General features: G+C 32.6%; 1 protein-coding gene across 1 annotated transcript in view; it reads left to right on the top strand.

Moving 5' to 3' along the window:
- Positions 1 to 23,412, top strand: part of Nsun2 (tRNA (cytosine(34)-C(5))-methyltransferase Nsun2) — a 410,807-nt gene that overhangs the window by 356,706 nt on the left and 30,689 nt on the right. Inside the window, exons 9-10 of the mRNA XM_089596349.1 lie at positions 18,547 to 18,914; positions 19,071 to 19,238. Coding sequence (XP_089452475.1) covers positions 18,547 to 18,914; positions 19,071 to 19,238 — 536 coding nt within the window. The remainder of the gene's footprint in view (positions 1 to 18,546; positions 18,915 to 19,070; positions 19,239 to 23,412) is intronic.

Genomic DNA, 23,412 nt, shown 5'->3' with positions numbered 1-23,412 from the left:
ATTTCCAAGATATATGTGTGTATTGCATATATCACGCAAAGTTCTGTCTACTATCTCTAAAGCTTTTTTCTGAATCATAGAAGCCTTATCCCAAATCATGAAATTGATTTAACGTAATTTTTTTTTTTTTTTTTTATATAATTTTAAAAAATGCAGGCTTAAAATTATTTAAATTCAAAGGTAAGCAAAAAGTTCTATGACTAGTCATAATTTTTTATTGTAGAACTGATGCAATGCTAGTCTGTGCCATTTACAAAATTTTTTTTCTTAGCAATATTAAGTAATAAATCGATTTATTATACAAAGCGGTTGTTCCTGATCTTCCAGGGCCATCTATAAAAAAAATCTTCTTAACGTTTTGAGATACAATTATAAAATTATTCTTTTGTTAACTGTTTAGCTAAGCATATATCGGACCAAACATAAGTTTACAGAATACAACTTCCTGTGCGTAATTACTGTTTAGTAGGTCAAGTTTAATTGGTACGGGTAAATTCAATGATTTACATGATTTATCTTCAAGTTCAAAAATTTTCATGATGTGCAGAAGAGCATAATTTTTCTTTATTATAAATAAAATCTTTACAAAAAAAGTTTTAGTACGTATTCCAAATTTTATTACCTCGTATATTCTCTAATACTAAAAACCATGCAAAAAATGTTCCTAATTGGTGAGGAACCATGCAAGTACAAGCTTCTTAGAAAGTATTGTCAATCTGTGAATCATACTCGATTAAACTCATGGCAATCGCAGTATCTTTGAATGTTTTCTATTTTACATCTTTATATTTTTTTAAATCTTCAAATACAGTTGCTCTATTTTTTTATTCAATGTTAATTTTTTATTAAATCGTTCATGATCTTTTGATGATACTGTAATAAATATACCTATTGCAGTATTTTTAATGTGAAACATCATATGGCGGGCAGTGAACAGCTGCGTGAGGGTAAATATGCACCGAAAAGTCTGGTCCGCTCCTTAGTTGCTGTTCACCCCACTAATGAAACGGGTTCTCTCTCTCTTTATACATAGATACACGCAGTGGAACTTTTACATCTATATATATATATTATATACGTGCATGTGGTACTGTACCGTTGGTATATTATCGTGTATATGTAGATTTTTGTTCTAAAGTACGTGTATTAGTGTATTATTCGTCTTATTGCTATAAAGAAGTGCATATATATATACACTAGTGAGGCTGACGCCCCCCTGCGCGCTCCGTGCGCCAACCCCCCACTAACAGATTTAGTACACCAAATAACGACATTACTCGTGTAATTATCAATGCAGGCTGAGAATGAGTTCACAACAGCAGAATATGCGACTCACAAAGGAGTTGATAAAACAGATGATAACATAAATATTAATTTTCCAATAGATTTTTTAAATAATATCAGAGAAGGTCTTCCACTACACGAATTAAAATCAAAAATAAATGCTATAGTAACGTTGATAAGAAATTTAAGTATATCAGACGGTCTCTGTAAAGGCACAAGATTAAAAATTATTTAAGTATAATATAGAAGCAGAAGCAATAACGGGAAAAAAAGAAAGCAGAGTTTGTATTCCTAGAATAACGTTAAATACTGGCACCTCATCATCATTACCTTTTGTCTTCTATAGAAAACAGTTTTCCTTTGTATTAGCAAGTTCTATGTTTATCAACAAATCACAAGCACAGAGTTTTGATTCCTTAGGATATAAATTTTTCAGTAATTTAAAAATATGTAACTTTAAAGATTGTCAACTTTAAACAGACGTTTGTTAATTCATAAAAACCATGAAAAAGAAATATGTGAAAAATGTGGGAAGGGTTTTAAAAAAACAGATGGGTTAAAACGACACATGAAGTGTCACAACATTAAATTAACAGAATGAATTATTGTTTTAAAAGCTTACTTGTGTTTGTCTATTTAACTATACCTTCTCCTGAATTCTGTTTTTTTTGTAAATAAAGTTCTCAGTTAATCAAAAATTTTATATTTGGGTAAAGTACACATGGACCAGAAAGAGATTTCAAATGTAAAAGTTCAATCAAGTAAAACAAATAATGGTCCTTCAGAGACATATAGTAAGTAAGGGGGAGAGAATAGACACAGGGGACCTATGATCAGTTACTTGAAAAACTCTAAAAATGAAATATGACTTGGGTACTAAATTACATACATTTTTTAACATTTCAGATGGGAAAGTTATATTTCATAATATAAGTTATGTGCAGATACGTACGGCGCGCCAGTGCGCCCCCTTCCTACGGATCTCGAGGGCTAGACGAGCACAGAGCTCGAACAGCTCTTTGCCCCGTGCGTTCTCTTTCTCTGTAACGGCTACCTGAGGTAGACTCATCGCTTGCTCGCATACCCTCGCCTCCCCCATCTCAGGGCGTATGCCAGCACTGCGAGGCATTGCATCATAGCCTCCTCCACGATGGCAGCCAAAAGTGAGGGGCTCCCCTCGATTCGGCACCAGTTCAGGTGAAGCAAACGCTTCTCACTTCTAACTCCAAGGACAGGACCGATGTGACGGTCACGTCGCAATAATGACTCGCCATCCTGCCTACGCTTCCAGTGCAGCTCAAGGGCGTTGGAGGCTGGACAATTGCTGCAAGAGCACTCGTTGACGCCTGCTCTAAAATCTCCATCACGTCTGCTGCACTCGCTCAAAAGCTTGGTGCCGATCTCGAGCCGGCCATCTTGAAAATCTCTGGCATTGTAGGGGCCGCAATTACTTGCTCTTTGTTCACAGCGAGGTTGCAACTCCAAATGCGAAACTCAACGTAGTCGCTCCGACTGACAGCGCACTGATTGCCTCAATGGGGTCTGCGTACGCCCTCGGAACCACTAAACTTGGCCACCATCGAACTCTGAAGTGATTTGCCGGACCTCTCTGACCCGAACTTTGGCGTCCCAGGCGACGTCGACATCTTGCTCGGTACTGACGTGCACCCCCATCTGCTCCAGCCAGGGCGTTTATTGCGTAGAGATTTTGTCGGGCAACTCACTGTTGCGGGCTGGGTGCCAGGCCATCTTCGCCAATCACCATCGAGCGCCGGTTGGGCGGAACGTTGTCCGCTTTCCTCTCAAGCGCAACGGAGCCGAGCAGATGGGAAAGAGTCTGACTGGTGCTCGAGCGTCCCTTCGATCGCTGCACCGCCGATTACAACGTGACCCAGAGTTGGTTGCCAAGTACGCCCGTTTTCTACTCTACCTCTCTCGCCTTTTCTCTTATCACCCCTCACCCCCTCTCAAAATATAGCTAAATTTGTCATGTTTCTCTGTAAAATGATTCAATTTTCTTTTCTTTAGCCCTGCTCGTCCCCCTCTGCCTTTTACAGCCCTATCACATTTTTCTACCGTCTCTTTGTCACTCCTTAAAAATAACACAAAACTTCTTGTTACAGGCAGAGGGGATTAATGTATATATAACAGGAAACTTATGCAGACGAAAAAGTTTCAAGGATTCCTAATACATCAACAACACTAAAATGATGCTGACTTTTCATTATATTTTATTTTTATGACAAGTTTCATCAATATGAAAAAAACATTACCAGCAGTAAAATTTACAGTTAAAAGCACTCATATCACCACCTATTGATTGTGGCTTACTACCGCGAATATAACTCTCTTTCACAAACCATTTTCTCCCTAATAAAAAGGTTGACAAAGATGGTGAATGAGGCCCTAGGGGGGCCTAAAAATTTTGCTTGAAAAAATTCTATAGTTATACAAAAAATATAATTTACTAAAAATATAATACTAGTATACAGAATGTAACATTATTAGCGTTCACATATGTTGTCTATTTAAATGACGCGCTATCTTATTGATGCACTGACTTTTCATTGAAATTTGAAGTGTTAATCCTATCTTTTTTTTTGAATAATAGATTTTTTATAATCTAAGCTACACGTACCAATTGAATGTGTGGGCCCACAGTTTTTTTTTGCGGTATGGTAGTCAATTGAATTTCAGATTTCGTAAGGTTACGTGTTAAAGTGATAAATTTTTACGAGCGATTTTCTTGAAAATAAATGTGTTGACCAACCTATTATTTTCTCATAAAAAAATCAAGCATTGTTTATGTTTAGTATCTCTAAATTTCAGAGCTAGCTAACATTTTATTTAAAATCGCTTAAGTCTCCTAAATAAAGGTGCAAATCCATACATTTTTTAACCATCAAAATCACTAAGCTTATACACATGTAAGCTTTGGCTGCTGAAATTCAAGTTATTTTAAATATCTCTTCACTCAATGTATTTATTACACCTTTTCCTAACACATTTTAATCGCGGCTTATAAATACATAATTACCTACTTTGTAGTTATCTTTATTTTGACGGCGACAATTATTTGCTTGAGATAGTCTTGAATTGACTAAAATTTGATTTGCCACATATGCATATTATATAATTACACTGCTTAATGCTAACTTAATTGTAGAGTGGGGGATATTACTATAATCATCAAATAAATCTTGTAAAAATTTGACGAAGTGGCAGGTATTTTAGTACGTCAAACCCCTTTTACATAGGCTTTTCAAACTTTTAACTGGCACGCTATACTGTGGCAGCTTTAACATCAGGATTTATGGCATCTCAAAATTTTGTAGTATTGTCTTGCAAAAAGTGATGAAACTCTCTACCGAAATATTTAGTTTTTTGATCCGAACAACTTCATTATCTATTTTTTCCACCCTGGCCGTTTCCGACTCTACCTCCCTCTCCTTTTCTCTTATCACCCCTCACCCCCTCTCAAAATATGGCTAAGTTTGTCATGTTTCTCTGTAAAATGATTCAATTTTCTTTTCTTTAGCCCTGCTCGTCCCCCTCTGCCCTTTACAGCCCTATCACATTTTTCTACCGTCTCTTTGTCACTCCTTAAAAATAACACAAAACTTCTTGTTACAGGCAGAGGGGATTAATGTATATATAACAGGAAACTTATGTAGACGAAAAAGTTTCAAGGATTCCTAATACATCAACAACACTAAAATGATGCTGACTTTTCATTATATTTTATTTTTATGACAAGTTTCATCAATATGAAAAAAACATTACCAGCAGTAAAATTTACAGTTAAAAGCACTCATATCACCACCTATTGATTGTGGCTTACTACCGCGAATATAACTCTCTTTCACAAACCATTTTCTCCCTAATAAAAAGGTTGACAAAGATGGTGAATGAGGCCCTAGGGGGGCCTAAAAATTTTGCTTGAAAAAATTCTATAGTTATACAAAAAATATAATTTTGTTTTCGTTTTAAAACACTCCAGTGATTGAATAGATATAGTAATACTTATAAAATAGTATTTAAAAGCACGAGTTACTCTTATTACAAGCAAACTATTTAACCTTATTATAGTTATGTATAATAATGATTAAATAGATGTTTTTAATAAAAAAATCGTTTTTTTTATATTCCTATTTATTTAAATGATTAATTTTTTAATTGACCTTTCTTATTTTAATCAATTGTAAACAATCAATTCTTGTTGAAATAGCCCATTCCTAAGCTTAAATTGGTGCAGTAAAATGGATCACTATGGGTTTTCTTGCATTCAAGGCGTAATGCCATCCCAAAATTTCGTGAAGATGGTTATTTAATGAGCTTTGAATCAATAAATTATTGCAATAAAAATACTGGTTTTAGAAGAACATCGCTCAAAAGCATTAAGGGAGTTTACTCGTACCTAACCTTTTTGACGTATAAGATCAGCAGTATTGTAACCTGTAAGACTGTGTATACAGATATAACGCGTCGTACTAACGGTAACTGTCGAAGAATAATTATTTTATTCACTAATTTATTGCTCATTCCATAAGCCATGAGTGGAGATCAGACTATAGCTGCGTAATCACCAAGTTCTTAGGTTTTTTAAAAAAAATGTTTAATCAAATCTTGACGTCGACTATCCAGATATTGCAGGTTATGTATCAGAACAGTACTAACTCTCATAAGACTGCACGTTAAAAGTTCAATAGTGAAATTATCAATATCTCACTTTATAAGCCATGAAGGGACTTGAAATTTGAATCGAAGGTTTTTCATACACTAAGTAATCTCTGTTCAAAGTATGATCAATATTTTAACGTTAATTATCTTAGCGACTGAACGCCCTTAACTAAAAATTCAACAACTCGGTCAATTATAATAGAAATAAGTCAAATTTCGATACTCGAGGTAATCGGGAACGTTGAGCACGATTATGCAATTGGCGACAGCCTCCGAACTACCTGGGGCCCAGGATGGGTGTCAAACTTGTCGTCTTCTAGACTTTTGCATCTTATTCGTTAAACACAGAGCGAAAATACTTACTCAGGGGTTTTGGGGCTCGCTGAGCACGATTCTGCAGTCAGTGATAACTTTCGTGGCACTGGGGGCCCAAGGTCAATAAATTTTTTATAAAGTTTTTGTATGATTTTCGATGAATAGAAATTGTTTAATTGCATTACGCTTTTAAATTGGGTGCCTTACATTATCTACGAGTACTGATTATACATTTGTATTAAGTGAGCCCTATAACCCCCGGGTAATTATTGTGGCGTGTTGCTCCACGAGTTAGATGCAAGAGTCTAGAAGACGATTAGTTTGATGCTCACCCTGTGCCCCAAATGCATCGGACGCCATCGGCAACTACATAATCAAGTTGTCATACTGTTATTTCATGCTTAATAACGATGCTTTTTTAAGACCAGTATTTTTATTGCAATACCTTATTTATTCAGGGACAAATTAGCTCTCCATCACAACCCTGACAGTTATGACTGAAATCTTCAAGCTTTTTCAAAAGGTAGAATAAGTATGTATACTAGGTAGAATAATATGTATTTGTCTGTATTGCGGTGCTTAAAAATAGAGAGATGAGTATCTAGGACTTCGTTACTATGGTAATAAAATTTTGAGATTTGAAAACAGAAATATTTTACCATATATTTTCTGTCAGTTCTAGATTTTGACAGTTTTAACAAATATGATTGTATTTTTTTATACTTTTTTAGAACTATTTAGTTTTTAAAACTAAAAGAGACGAGGGGCTACTAGTATGTATATGTGAGTTAAAATCCTACAATACGTTATAATCACTAACAGCGAAAACTACACAACTGATTTTACTGGAATTTTGCATGCTGATTCCTAATACTTCTAAGATGGTTTTCGCATAGTTTTTAATTCGTAAAAATTAAAAGCAATAGCAATAATTACAATTTAAGCTTTGTAAAATGTGCTAGTTTATCACTTTAGTTTAGTGGTTTTCACTACGTAAAGTCAAAATAAAATTTCGAAGCCACTTCAAATAATAGTCAGTAAGTCTGGCAAAAATACACCGAAGTAAAATGACGTTTACTGTAATAAGCATTGAAACACTGATCGAAGCAGTTCGAAAACAATATTTTGCTGAATCAAAGTATAAAAAATGTGTGAAAAAACTAACGGACACTAAAGAAAAAATTGAAAAAAATTCGAGAGTAAATTCTCTTTAAAATTCTGTCTCATTAACAGGTGGGAGCTTAATTGAATATTTTTTTGTAAATTTCTTAAACTTGCTAAAGCTTAATAGTTTTTAGGCACAGTATAAAATTTCAACTGTAAAGAGAGCTGACAAGGTAATATGGAAATTTCATTGACCTTGGGCCCCCGGTGCCACGAAAGCCATCACCGACTGCATAATCATGCTCAGCGAGCCCCAAAATCCTCAAGTCAGTATTTTGGCTCTGTATTTCACGAATTAGATGCAAAAGTCCAGGAAACGACGAATTTATTGCCCACCCTGGGCCCCTGGTACATCGGACGCCGTCGCCGACTGCATAATCGTGCTCAACGAGCCCCAAAACCCCTGAGTAAGTGTTTTCGCTCTGTGTTTAACGAATAAGATGCAAAAGTCTAGAAGACGACAAGTTTGACACCCATCCTGGGCCCCCGGTAGTTCGGAAGCTGTCGCCAATTGCATAATCGTGCTCAACGTTCCCGATTACCTCGAGTATCGAAATTTGACTTATTTCTATTATAATTGACCGAGTTGTTGAATTTTTAGTTAAGGGCGTTCAGTCGCTAAGATAATTAACGTTAAAATATTGATCATACTTTGAACAGAGATTACTTAGTGTATGAAAAACCTTCGATTCAAATTTCAAGTCCCTTCATGGCTTATAAAGTGAGATATTGATAATTTCACTATTGAACTTTTAACGTGCAGTCTTATGAGAGTTAGTACTGTTCTGATACATAACCTGCAATATCTGGATAGTCGACGTCAAGATTTGATTAAACATTTTTTTTAAAAAACCTAAGAACTTGGTGATTACGCAGCTATAGTCTGATCTCCACTCATGGCTTATGGAATGAGCAATAAATTAGTGAATAAAATAATTATTCTTCGACAGTTACCGTTAGTACGACGCGTTATATCTGTATACACAGTCTTACAGGTTACAATACTGCTGATCTTATACGTCAAAAAGGTTAGGTACGAGTAAACTCCCTTAATGCTTTTGAGCGATGTTCTTCTAAAACCAGTATTTTTATTGCAATAATTTATTGATTCAAAGCTCATTAAATAACCATCTTCACGAAATTTTGGGATGGCATTACGCCTTGAATGCAAGAAAACCCATAGTGATCCATTTTACTGCACCAATTTAAGCTTAGGAATGGGCTATTTCAACAAGAATTGATTGTTTACAATTGATTAAAATAAGAAAGGTCAATTAAAAAATTAATCATTTAAATAAATAGGAATATAAAAAAAACGATTTTTTTATTAAAAACATCTATTTAATCATTATTATACATAACTATAATAAGGTTAAATAGTTTGCTTGTAATAAGAGTAACTCGTGCTTTTAAATACTATTTTATAAGTATTACTATATCTATTCAATCACTGGAGTGTTTTAAAACGAAAACAAAATTATATTTTTTGTATAACTATAGAATTTTTTCAAGCAAAATTTTTAGGCCCCCCTAGGGCCTCATTCACCATCTTTGTCAACCTTTTTATTAGGGAGAAAATGGTTTGTGAAAGAGAGTTATATTCGCGGTAGTAAGCCACAATCAATAGGTGGTGATATGAGTGCTTTTAACTGTAAATTTTACTGCTGGTAATGTTTTTTTCATATTGATGAAACTTGTCATAAAAATAAAATATAATGAAAAGTCAGCATCATTTTAGTGTTGTTGATGTATTAGGAATCCTTGAAACTTTTTCGTCTACATAAGTTTCCTGTTATATATACATTAATCCCCTCTGCCTGTAACAAGAAGTTTTGTGTTATTTTTAAGGAGTGACAAAGAGACGGTAGAAAAATGTGATAGGGCTGTAAAGGGCAGAGGGGGACGAGCAGGGCTAAAGAAAAGAAAATTGAATCATTTTACAGAGAAACATGACAAACTTAGCCATATTTTGAGAGGGGGTGAGGGGTGATAAGAGAAAAGGAGAGGGAGGTAGAGTCGGAAACGGCCAGGGTGGAAAAAATAGATAATGAAGTTGTTCGGATCAAAAAACTAAATATTTCGGTAGAGAGTTTCATCACTTTTTGCAAGACAATACTACAAAATTTTGAGATGCCATAAATCCTGATGTTAAAGCTGCCACAGTATAGCGTGCCAGTTAAAAGTTTGAAAAGCCTATGTAAAAGGGGTTTGACGTACTAAAATACCTGCCACTTCGTCAAATTTTTACAAGATTTATTTGATGATTATAGTAATATCCCCCACTCTACAATTAAGTTAGCATTAAGCAGTGTAATTATATAATATGCATATGTGGCAAATCAAATTTTAGTCAATTCAAGACTATCTCAAGCAAATAATTGTCGCCGTCAAAATAAAGATAACTACAAAGTAGGTAATTATGTATTTATAAGCCGCGATTAAAATGTGTTAGGAAAAGGTGTAATAAATACATTGAGTGAAGAGATATTTAAAATAACTTGAATTTCAGCAGCCAAAGCTTACATGTGTATAAGCTTAGTGATTTTGATGGTTAAAAAATGTATGGATTTGCACCTTTATTTAGGAGACTTAAGCGATTTTAAATAAAATGTTAGCTAGCTCTGAAATTTAGAGATACTAAACATAAACAATGCTTGATTTTTTTATGAGAAAATAATAGGTTGGTCAACACATTTATTTTCAAGAAAATCGCTCGTAAAAATTTATCACTTTAACACGTAACCTTACGAAATCTGAAATTCAATTGACTACCATACCGCAAAAAAAAACTGTGGGCCCACACATTCAATTGGTACGTGTAGCTTAGATTATAAAAAATCTATTATTCAAAAAAAAAGATAGGATTAACACTTTAAATTTCAATGAAAAGTCAGTGCATCAATAAGATAGCGCGTCATTTAAATAGACAACATATGTGAACGCTAATAATGTTACATTCTGTATACTAGTAATTAAAAGAAAATTTTAATAAACTGAATATAAAATGATGCAGTTATTTAGTAATAACTAATTGAATATAATTAACTTTGTTAAAAGCATTTATTCACTGTTCTACAGCATTTATAAAAACATTATATACACTATTTTCTATTATCCTGATGATCAAAAATATTTTAGATGACTTTTTTGTTGGTGGTAACTCGCAGCTTATTATTCATTTTTTTTTCTAGTAGGAATGTCCAACCATCTAATTCTATAGTTTCAATTGCTTTAAGGAGCATTATTTGATCAATACCAGCCTTAGAAATTCTTGTTTTTATAGCTGGTTTTATGTTAGTTAAATCTTCATTGAGTTCTTATTCTCTTTGATTTTTTGTAATCTAGCTTTTGTATTTAATATAAATTTAATACTTTTTGTATTTTTCACAATTTCAGATGTGTCAACACTAATCTTATGAATAAGTTTTTGTACAACTAAAACATCATCTAACGCATTATGTGCGTTCATAACATCACTTTTATCTAAAAAGTCATTGACTAAATCGACAGATTCCAGTCTATTACAAGTGTAGGCATATTACAGCAAAATACACAAGATCCGGTGTTGTCACTTTTATAGTGGCAGGGCCGTCAACTTCATACACGGTACCTTGGGAAAATATACATTTTTTAATATCGACTTTCCCAACGACTTTTCCACGTATTATTGCTATTTCGTTGTCAGATGTGTATAAACAATGTGATTGTAAAAAAAAAAAGAAAAAAAAATTATATATATCATAAGTACACCACAGGGGCCCGTCAGTAGATACGACACCAAATGCCCAAGCCTCCTGAAAGATAGTAAATTTAGTCGCTCAGGAAATTTATTTTGGAAACACCATTGTCAAGAGGTATACTCCACTTGCCTACGTTCTCGTCCTCAATACTAGATTTCACAAAGTTGATATAGGTATATAAGATCAATTCTGCAAATCAATAGCATTTGAATTTGGGATACTGACCGTGGTGTTATTTTTTAGAACAGTTTTCTTCAAAGCATCTCGTATCATAATGATTTCTTACGACGGGTATCATCCTCAGCACGGGGGCGGGGGATGAAGAGGTGTTAATCATGTGTTTTCAGGGCCGCATCGACATAGAGGGCATTAAGCTCTTTATTCTCTGGACTATTTAAATGTGCTATGCCTTATATAGTCAAAGGTACTCGTGCTGATGAAAAAAAGCCTTACGACTGAGAGTGTGTATAATTAACAATGTGGCAGAGAGTACTATTTTGTTTGAAAATGCATTTTAGAATGGAAAGGAGAAATCTGGTAAAAACTTAAAATGTATAGCTACATACAAAATTGTGAATCTGATGGAAGGATCGGGATATAACGCTTCACTATATAAGATTCTCGTTGTTGAAGTAGTGGTGTAAACAATTGATTAAACAGTACGAAAAAGAACGTACGAGAGTAGCTAAGCAAAAAATAGGTGTGTAACAAAAGTAAAAGAAATAGTAGGAAAAAAATGTAGTGAAAAATTAAAGTTAGTAGATATTTTTTAATAAATATGTCGTTCCTGCATAGTTACACAGATTTTTGTCTGGAGACTGAGTTGAATTAATTTTCCGTTTCTCTGTTGCAGACTTGCACACATTTCTTGCACTTATTTTTAACTAGATTAACGTATATTTCAATCAAAAACTTGTGACTCTTCTAAATAATGCTTAGTCACACAGAGCATTTATTAAAAAGTCTTTCAATTTAGCCCTGTCGCAAAATCATCGCAGTTGTTAACAACTCTTTGAAAAACAGATGTTGCTGATAAAATAGATGAAATTGCCGGAGTCGAAAAAAAATGTAGCTCTTTTTATGTGTCAAGAATGTTGAAAAGACGAAAAGATTGTAGATTTAATGGGTCGTTTACATTGTGACGTATTCAACCAGGATAAAATATTATTAAGTCGTGTCCATGTTCGTTAACGCGTAGTAAGCTTAAAAGATGGTTTTTTCTCACACAGCAAGGAAAAATTATTCTGTTAGCATTACCAAGGCAACGCTTTTCGTTTAGTGCGTGAAAGTAAGCCCTACAGTTTTCTCGGACAGTCTCTGTCAATCACTTATAAATTAGCAAATCTTTAACACGAGTAATTACTAAATTATCTAATTACTTGTGTTGAAGTTAAATCTTATACTCTGAATAGTTGTATTAGCTGTGACTATTTCGATAATGTTATTCTTTGACAACTTCTAAAAAGAAATATTAGAGGGGTTTTCACAACAAAGCGTTACATAGGGATTAAAAGATGAATACTCTTAGCATTCAAAATTATTCCATTAATTTTTTGTAGTTATTTGTTAACGATGTACATGTCTTTAGTAAACCGCTACAACTGACTCTTACAGGATGCTCATTCATGGACTTACAAGCATATTGTACTTTATTTTCAGACACCGAAATCTACTACATAAAGGAAGGATATTATTCACAGAAATAGTCACCTCAAAGGGTGTCTTATGCCTTATCATTCAGTGCATGTTGCAGGTCACTGGAATTTAGTAAAGAATGGTACAGTATAAATAGAGGTACGCTTCGAGATAGCTATCACAAAAACTATAAATGGCGTTTCATATGCTGAATTTGACAACATATTGCAAATAAACTCAAATTGTCAAGTAGTTTCAGATTTTTATTCATAAAAATTTACCCTTTTTTTATCATGGACTCGTTGCAACGCTATATACCTGCAGCAACGGCTAAAGTATTGCGGATCAGTTATCTTCAGTTTGGACTTGACCGTGCCCTCTTATAGATAATACCGATAAAAGTTCTAAACCGGGCTCGCGTTAGGCAGCTGACATGTTAATGTTAATGTTGTATACATGTTAATGTTGAAGATTATTGAATGTAGTTTGATAGCTATGGTCTGCTACCTACGGTATTACATCATATCAAAAGAATTTTAAAAAACTGCATTTCTAAGCATTTAAATGAACAATAACTTCAAAACATTAATTCTAGCTTTTGTTGCAATTACTGTACCGACTTTTTATTGCTTATGTGTAGTAGATATTATTTAGTTTTGTTCTATTCATTTTCCTCACTTCTAGTAACCATACTTTTAGTAATTATAAAATAGCCGTAAGATTTTAAAGTTATTCATCTATAGGTGCCGTATGCATAAAAAAAGCTGTTCTCGATATGCACCCAAAGTACCTTATCCACGTCAGGCAAAACGTGTTGGCTAAGGCAATTTGGGTGCATATCGAGAACAGCAATAGTATCTAACTATGCTAAGGACCGAGGTACAACGAAGGAGGTCCGCCGAAAGTAGTTCCAGCAATAGCAGATCAAGTTGAAACTGCAACATCTTACCGGCCACGAATTCATTCGTGTAGCTTAAGGAATCACTTAAAATTACTACACGAAGTATTAGGGAACTCCAAAGCAGCAGTAACAAGCATCAGTTATAGATGTAAGTTAGTAATCAATAACATAATTAATACCAAACCTTGTTAGAGTGATCCAAATAAATTATGTTCAGAAGAATAAATCATTTTTAATTTTTGAATCAAAGAATATAGTAACTAAATTTATCCGTCTCATTTAAATTAAGAATTTTATCTTACTCAAAGAAACAAATGAAGCTCACAAGCTGAATTTTAGGAGAACCACGAATGACACTAAAATAAAACGGTTAAGACCACACTCCAAACAAGTCTGGTTATAACATATCAACGAAATAGTCATAAAATAATTTTTTTTTATTATTATGCTTTGATTATTTCTTCTCAATACGGGAAGTATTCAACATAAACTTGCTCCTTACATTATCAATTTGATTTTCAAAAATATTTCCGTATGAATAGGTCATGTAGAGTCTTGTCTTATTATACGAAAGTTTTTGTGGATTTATAAAAGCCTTGTTTCATATGATTAAACCCACTTTTTTTATTTTTTTTGTTTGTATTTTGATCTTTTTTAAATGGAGTTACTATTTGTTTAATCTAAAACTAATCAAAAAGTTTTATTGTTGGTTACACTTTTTGGTAGTTAAAAAGATGATATTCTAGTCTAAACTATGTACACTTTTTTTTCCTCGAAAATTAATTGATAACTTCGTATTTTGTATAAAAATATTTTGCTCGATCACTTAAGTCCGTCCATGATTTTAATTTTTTTATTCTGTTTGCATATAATAATGAAACTTTTTTTTTTAATGTTCTATTCAACCAACAATACGTTAAAAATTTACCCTTAAAATGTCTTTTTTATAGTGTTCGTACGTTGCTATAAGGCATCTGTTTTGGCATTATAACGTTGAATGAAAGATAAAATTCATCGTCTGATTTCAGAAATTTCACTTTGTACTAAATAAAATTGCTTTTTATATTCATCTTATTATCTTTATTATATAGGCATATTTGTAAAACAGGTGACAACCCTTTCTTTATCCTGACACAATCGGTTTTCAAGGCCCTTCCATAAAATAAGAAAAAAAAAGTTTGTTTTTCTTTATTTACATGAGTCTGTAGCTCCATCAAAATGTTTATCAAAAAATTATAATGTTTTTTTTCGTACGTAGAGTGCGATGGTACGAAAAAAGTATTTTTGACGATTCGAATACTTGAATTATTCGACATCAAAATGTTACATTACAAGTATATAAACATAATCATTATTTATTCTCAGAGATTAGGGTACAGAACTCTTGTATGACACACATCATTTTTTCAAAGAAATTCTGTAACGTTTTCTGACAATTTAATTATTGTACATATGTTTTAAATAAAAACTATTTAATATTCTGTCTGTAGTAATCTGGATATTACTATTATTCTTTTTTTGTTTTTTATGAAATCAGCGTCAGCGATTTCCTTTTTTTTTAACAAAACTACCATTTATTAATTAAAATCACAGTTTAAATATCTTAAAAGTAATTAAAATTAACGGTATGTTGGATATTTCAATTATTAAAGATTGTAAAAATTACAAAAAATTTTCGTTTAAATCGTTATTAGTCGATAGCAATTAGTTTGTATGGGGTTAGTGCATAAAGTGCACAGAGAAGCAAGCTCTTACTAGTATATACACACCATATTAGCGATATAGGTGTACTTGTGTTGGTCTGTAGGCTTCAGTTGTCCATTTAGATGAACTTCTCCCTGGCTTATCGGGAGCCTGTACCTACAGCACACGCACGTGCAGCCGTACTCTCTCTCTACCACACACACACATACACACACACACACACACACACACACACAAAAATTACATAAATATCTTGAACGAACTAATCCTGCGCCCGTCCAACTACCACCAAATATTCCGTCGATATCACTTACACATGCACTATTACACTGCACATCTATCTCCTCTATACTCTTAACAATACTCTCAGGCTTCTAAAAATTGTACTGAACTCGGTAATGACTCAGCTGCACAGTCGGCCTCTAGAAATTTTATCCGTGACTTCTGTTGCCCTTCTTTATTGTATACTAGGCACTCTGTGTCCGCACCAATCTTTATACTCAAACGCTTTCTGCACTTTGACCTTACTAATTCACCACACTCTATTGTATTCTAAAACATACTTCCTCTCTAACCAATTCCTGCTTCACTCTTAATGAGGAATCTATGTTGTAAAGCTTAATCCAGGGGGTGCCACGACCCTCCAGTCCTGATTCAAGAAGGTGTTAGTATGTCCGTGTGTCTTCGTATGTGTATGTCATGTGTGATAGTTTATTCATTTCGTCTGTCGTATGTCAGTGTTATGAGTTATACCTATACACATAATAATCACAAAAAATATCCATACTTTTAATTATTTCAGTAGGATTTGATATTTGTTTTTACAATGAGATGCAGTGTGCATAAGTGTGAAAATATCGTGAGATTAACATTTCCAAAAAAACAAAGACCTTAAAGAAAAGTGGCTAGCAACTATGAGAAATCTTACATTTAAACTAATTACAAAGATTGGTCTTTGCTCCAATAATTTTGAGTCTGACTGCATTATAACAGAGAGAAAAAATGGTATATGTGTAATGTTTTATCTTTCAATGCTCATTTAATTTATGAAGTTGTTAAATCATTACTTATTACGTAATTACATTTGGTAAAATTAAATGTATAGGTAACAAACTCTAGTTCACTTGCTTGCGAAAAAGATAAAATAATTTACAATGGTTAGAATAACCAACTCTTGACAACAGATACTACTTTACTACAGCGAACGACAATAAAAATTTTGGTAACGGAAATGAACAGTATGTTCATAAAACTTATGTACATAATTTATTATGAAATTAACTTATTTCATAACAAAATAATAATGTTTACATTACTTATTGAAGTTTTTTAAAAATTCTACTAGTTACTAGCATTTAACCATAAACTTGGTAATAGCATAGGTAATTTTTCTTTAATTGTAGATTATCATCCTTTTTTTTTCAAAAGTAATGCACTGTGATTTCATTAATAAAAGCTTTTCTGCTCGAATATGGACATCTTACTTCAGTCACAGTCAGAGAGCAAAGTAGTATATTTGAACTTTCAGCCAGATATGGATAAGATTCAGGGATAAACATGCTATATTCTTGTATGCCTAGATTATTTCTATGATACTGATTGAAAATTTTGATGGAACAGTTTTCATATACTTGTCCATGCGAAACTGCTTTACAGTGGAAGCGTTCAATTTCCTAATCGACTGAGCCAGAAATGGCCCACCCTCTGGAGAAACTAGACAACAAGCATAAGATTTGCTAGCAGTTTCGTGACAGCTTCCTTAGTCGTGCCAGTGTTTATTTTTTGATCGTCCACGAGTTCATGTCTTAACTTCAATTACTTCTCTTTGTCAGATCCAATAAAAAAAATGATTGTAATATGGACGATAGTAATATTAAAAGATATTGCGTTGAAAATGGAGTAAGGATAATTTCATGTCATACTATATATATATTAGCAGGCTCAATGATCGTTTTGATAGACATGTTATTAGTAAATCCCCTAGCTACTATTGCATTTTTAAAATAGTTTTTGTACCATTTGTAATACTCTGGATTATTAAGATTATATTCTGAACCTAACTTATTCTTATACCTATTCCTATACCTAAACAGGTAAATGACACAACTTTGTTTTTGCTGATAAGGCGTTTTTAGTTGATTAGTGCAGATTGCTTCTATTATCAAAGATTTAAATGAGTAAAGATTACTTACAGCTACTAATACAGTAATACAACAACTACGTGTTTGCAGTGAGCTTGTTTTGATTGACCTGCAGTGCACTTATTGTTACTTTCACACATCCATCCAGACTTGTAAATCAAATTTTCTTCATAATGAGCATGTTTCTTCAACTCTGCGCTGCACTTTCATTGGACGAAGTATCTGTCAACTGCACACGTTTATATAAAACTCAAGTGAGAGAGTAATAATAGAAAATTGTTTTTTAATTATGAAAGTTGTTCTTACCCATATAACAATATCTAATATTTGTTAAATGTCTTGTTAAATACAAGCTTTTAGCTTTGCCTAACTGTTTTTAATAACTGTAAGTTGTATGCAATCAGAGAAATAGAATAAAAATTTTTTTTATTATTTATAAATTTGAACCTTAGCTAAGAAACATTCAAATTTTTTGAGGTAAAATAAGGTACTGGGCTTGAACCATCAACATCTTTATACTAAACTGATGGTGGAGTATTGTTAAACTTTTTTTCTTGAATAATTGTACACGCAAAATTATTATTTTATCATAGTACAATAGTCTAATGATCACATTAAGTTCATTGTAGTGGCAAATTTAATACAGTGAATCTTACCAGTTGTTATTATTTTTGACCTAACAACTAGCTGTTTTTTCCTCTCACTTAAGTAAGAATTTCTTAGCTTCAATAAAGATTTCACGCTTTTGACGCTCAAGTTACTCTAGAAATCTGCTGTAGGTTGTAGTGCTGTGGACATTTTCCAACACTCTTACATGACACGTATATGTGTGTATCTACGTTAAAATATTATTATTATTATTAAAAAAAAAAAGTCATGTTTCAAAATTTTCATGCAATAATCTGTGTTTTGTGTATATGTAATGTATATTGCATAATTAAATTCTAATTATAAGTAATTTTTACTAAATTCTGATTTACAGAGAATTTTACAGTATATCAGATAAGTTACATCCTCAGTGTCTCTTAGTACGATGTCGTGAAGGAAAAAGAAAAAATATTTATTTAACATCGCCACAAATACGTGATATTATAATTAATAATGAAGATCATATTAAAATGATAAATACTGGTGTGAAGACTTTTGTCAGATGTGATAACAAAAACATGCAGTGTGCTTTCAGATTAGCTCAGGAGGGTTTAAAGAGCATAATTCATTATATTGGGGAACATCGCAAAATCCAAGTTTCAAGAGATGATATAATTATGCTTTTACAAAATATCAATCATAATTATCCACCTGAAATCACTAAGCTTGCAGTAGAAACTCAAGAGAAATTAAAAAGTTTAGGTAGCCAAATCAACATACATTATAAAAAATCATAGTTTAATAATAAAATACTGAATTATTGTGAATTATCAACTATGTGGAAATAACACAATTAATCTTACTGTTAAGCGTTCAGCTAACACATTTTTCTGTAGTAATGTGTCAAAACTGTTTTAGTGCCAGGAAGTTGTATTCTTATATATGAAGAAAATAATGTTGAGAAGATACATCATTTGAAATTCGAAATAGTTGGATGGCGTGGAACTATTTCGTTAAGAGTATATATTCCAGTTTGTGATACAATTCATTACCTACGTCTTTTAGAAGAAGACTTTTCAATGTTTGGTGAGTATTAACCCGTTAATTATCTTTGATTATACTTAAGCAATATTAATGTTCTAATTTCCTGTATAAAAAAGTGCCATAATTTCAAATTCTTTTTTGATAAGTTTGTTTTGAACACTCCACGTGCTAATTCCAACTTTGAATTATTCATATCTCTCACAATTATTTAATTCAAGCAAAATGATTAGATTTCAGTGTAATAATCCGACTTAACACATGATTTTAATTTTTGTTTAACATGCAAAATGCAATGCTCTTTTTTTCAAAATCAAACTTTTTAACTCACCCGTTTAGAATCAGCTCAAACCAATCACGTCAGAAATAAAAGGCTTTATTCACCTGACATTTTTTTTTTTTAGAAAAAAAAATCAAATTTTTAATTCACCCGCTCATCATCATTAACATGTTACTTGAAGGAAAAAAAAATTTGGTGGCTTGGTATTAAGCATGCCAGCCTTTGAGCTGAGAAAGCTTGTGAGTTCGTGAGATTAAATTTGGTTAGCAAGCATAGAGATTTTTTTTCTCGAGCATTTTTGACAGCATAAGTATCAAGAATTCTTTGAAGATGAATGGTAAATTTTTGTGGATTATGTCTAAACCTTTACAGTCGTCCTTTCCTCGGGAAGTGAACTGTTGGCCAGCTCGTTGATAAAGTCACTGTTAATAATTCAATAGTTAGTACGGTAAGTTACATCTTCAATAAAATACGTCCTTAGGCCTGACACCATCTGAGTTGTGTTTTAAAAGACTGCTATGCGTTGCGAATAGGACTTATTGGAATGAATGACCAAGCCATCAGAGGAGAACTTCGTGTTAGGGGCCTGCATGAGATCTGTATTGTTAGGGAAGGAGAAGGAAAATTGAAGAGGAAAAAAGCATAAGGTGGTAGAAGTAGAGATTAGGATACATACAAATCCTGCAATGGTTATTCATAGACTCTATTGAAATACAAATACTAACACTTGAAAACAGTTTTAGTTAAATAAATGACTACGATATTAAGATATAACATGCACAGTTCTTAACTATCTGTATAGTGTCCATTAGTCTTTGTTCAAAATTATTATTGTTTGTGCGAGTGTTGCGGTATTGTCACTTTATTATTAATACAGTATTAGTTTGCGTGCATTGACTGCTATAAACACACAATCACGGCCAGTCAATCGGCTTTGAGCTCTTAATGAGTATAGTCTCTTGCGCGTATAGCACCAGCAATGTGCGACTGCCTAGTATAATATGGTTTTACATCCATATTTTCTCTTTATAATATAATACTAATTTGTTGGTTAATGTAGAGAAATAGGGGTAAAGGGTACAGTTGTTGACCCCCCAATAGTGATTGACTGCCACATGCATTTTTAAATGGAGTCTTTACATATAGATACAAAAATTATACAGGGGTCAATCACTACCTTAAGGTGTCAATAACTATACCCTTTACCCCTATCTCTAAACTCTGTATTGTTTTCTGATACGTTTTTATTAAAGTTTTATACTTTCAAAAAAATGAGAGTTATATTTCATTGATGTGTTGCGTGCCGGAAAATTTTGCTAGCTCCATTTACTTCTTAGCCCTCAAGAGTTAAACTCTGCTGTCCCATTGTCTTGATCATCTGGCCACCCACTGAATCATACAGTCCACCTAGAGATCAAACACTAGCAGTTCAATAACTTTGTTTGAAATCTTTCGTTTTTCATTTAAGTATCCTGTAATATGAAAAACTTATGATAACTTTTATCTATGCAGAGTATAAAAAGCTTCAAAACAACATTTAGAAGCTGGTTCTGTGTTATTTTATCGGTTTATTCTATTAACTAATTTGGAATTTTTAAAAAACAATCCAATTCACCATACGTATGCTAAAATACTGTATTTTCCTATAATTCTTTACAATCAGTTTATACAAACACCTTCAAACAGACTCACTTCTGATTTACCTAAAACTTTTTTTGTGGGGGTTGTGTACATAAATTAATAATTTTCAAGTATTTTCCTTTTTTTTTCAATTTTTCAAAAAGTGTAAATGATTAAAAATGAAACGAATTATTGATATTTGGCTGAAATATATTTTTTTTAAACTTCGAAAGTCTGATTCTGTTCAGCTAGAGACGTTTTTTTGTTTAGAAAGTTTATAAGAAGTTATATAAGAGCTGAAATCAAAAATTTTAAAAGAAAAATTGCAACGATTTCAAATTGTTTGAATGATGACGACAATGACGACGTTATTAATGCTAGTGATAAAAGTTCTAAATATAAGTTTTTTGAGAGAAAGGGATAGTAGGTGATACAAATCCTCGAAGTTCTTCATCATTTAAAACAGGTGATGAGGAGACTATCATTTTGGTGCACAAGTTAGATAACGATATTGTGATAACGCTTCCACTTAAATATACCGTATCCGATGAAGTATATGGAAAAGGCTTTAAATGCAGAAGTTACTATTTCTGTGTTATAAAATAGTTACGAGAAACATTTGAAGCTATGTTTTTAATGATGTAATATATCTCTTATAATTATTTTTTTTCTTACAACCCATGCAGTATGTATTAGCAGGAACTACTAATACTCACTCATTTATTGTCTGCTAAATATATGGAAATTATTAATAGATAATTGTACGAGCTAGTTATGAATTAAGTACAGTAGATTTCTCGTTTTTCATATTTGGAATCAGTCCAGAATTTACTGTTTAAGTATGAAGTTAAAACTCTTTCGAAGATCTGTAACGTTTCTTTTAAGGACCAAAGTACTTCAAATTATCTAATTAAGTATACCGCGAAGGGATAGTCATTTTCAAATTGTTGAGTCCGGAAGGGGATGTTTTATGGTGATAACAAAGAACTTGTACACGTTGTACAAATATGTTCAAAACAATATTTAGTATAGTTTAACATTAAGTGAAGCCTTGGACACATTGCATCAATCTTGTAGCATATTGATAAATAGTGCCATAACAAGCAAGTACTTATGATATTTATCTCATAGATTCATAAAACTTGCAAATATTTTTAAAATATTAACATCTTTGACGATGTATTTAGTTGGAATGGTTACAAAAAAAATTCTTTACTTAAAATAGGCTTTGAAAACTATATAAAATAGAGCTTCAGTTACTTATTTTAACATTAAATTAAAGTCTCTTTCTAAAACTCTCTTTAATGATAAGAGTTTGACATTGTGACATAGACAATCAAGCCCTTGAATCGGAGTCATCCTTGTTAAATAACATTTAATGTCATTTAAGTTTGTTTTCAGCTTCAAATCAAAAACTAAAAACTGTGGACTACAGTCTCACGCTCCTTCACAGGCTGCGGGACAGCAGATAGTCCAACTATTTGTTTGTTTAAGAAAAATTAAAAGGATGGAAGAAGTAGAGTGTTGAATATAATATCCAGATTAACTTACCTTTCTATCCGCTAATTATCAGTTCTGACGACCTGCACTTTCTCTTTTCGTCGATTTATGATTATTTATTTTTATATTTATTTATTTGTTATTTATTATTTTATAATAATTTAAATTCCTTTTCCAATTAGTTTTATATCACTTTATTTGATATTACTAGTATACATATAAAATAAAACAGAAAAGGAAAAAATAGACGGAACGTCTGGTTAATCTTATAAAATTAATTATTACGTCTGCACTTGATGAGCGGCAGCGGGCTACTAACTAAAACGCCGCGCAAAGAAATGCACCTTGCACGAAGTTTTAGTTAAACTTCTTTGTCTTACTTGCTATGGGGCCGGTACTTGCTGACTTCATGTGTTTAGGCTTCATGGCTCGCTTCGGTTGTCACTTGACACTTCCAAGAGCCACGAAGTTCACAGTCAGCTTTGTTAGGCGACGACTCTCGTTGAGTATGACTCTGTAAAGAGTCTTAAAATTTTATCATTGGGAATGAAATATAACAGGATAAAATAGAATAAAAATAAAAATTTATTAATTTACGCAAGTCGTCACCTAACAATCCTGATATCTCACGTACAAAAAAAAACGAAACCTACTTTACTGTCTCTTGTCTCTCTTACCTGGATTTCTCTCTTCTTAGAAATTCTGCCCTGGGCCACTCGCTTAGAAAGGTGACCTACTCGTAGAAGAAAATTTAAAAAAATAAGTTAAAAATTGATTTTCTTTTGTGCTAACAGAATGGATTATGAATGTATATATAAT

The sequence above is a fragment of the Copidosoma floridanum genome, unplaced genomic scaffold (genome assembly GCF_036245765.1).
Source record: "Copidosoma floridanum isolate Cflo_tuat_1 unplaced genomic scaffold, Cflo_Japanese_pri ptg000030l, whole genome shotgun sequence".
Taxonomy (NCBI): Eukaryota; Metazoa; Arthropoda; class Insecta; order Hymenoptera; family Encyrtidae; genus Copidosoma; species Copidosoma floridanum.
This window is presented reverse-complemented; position numbering and strand designations above follow the sequence as displayed.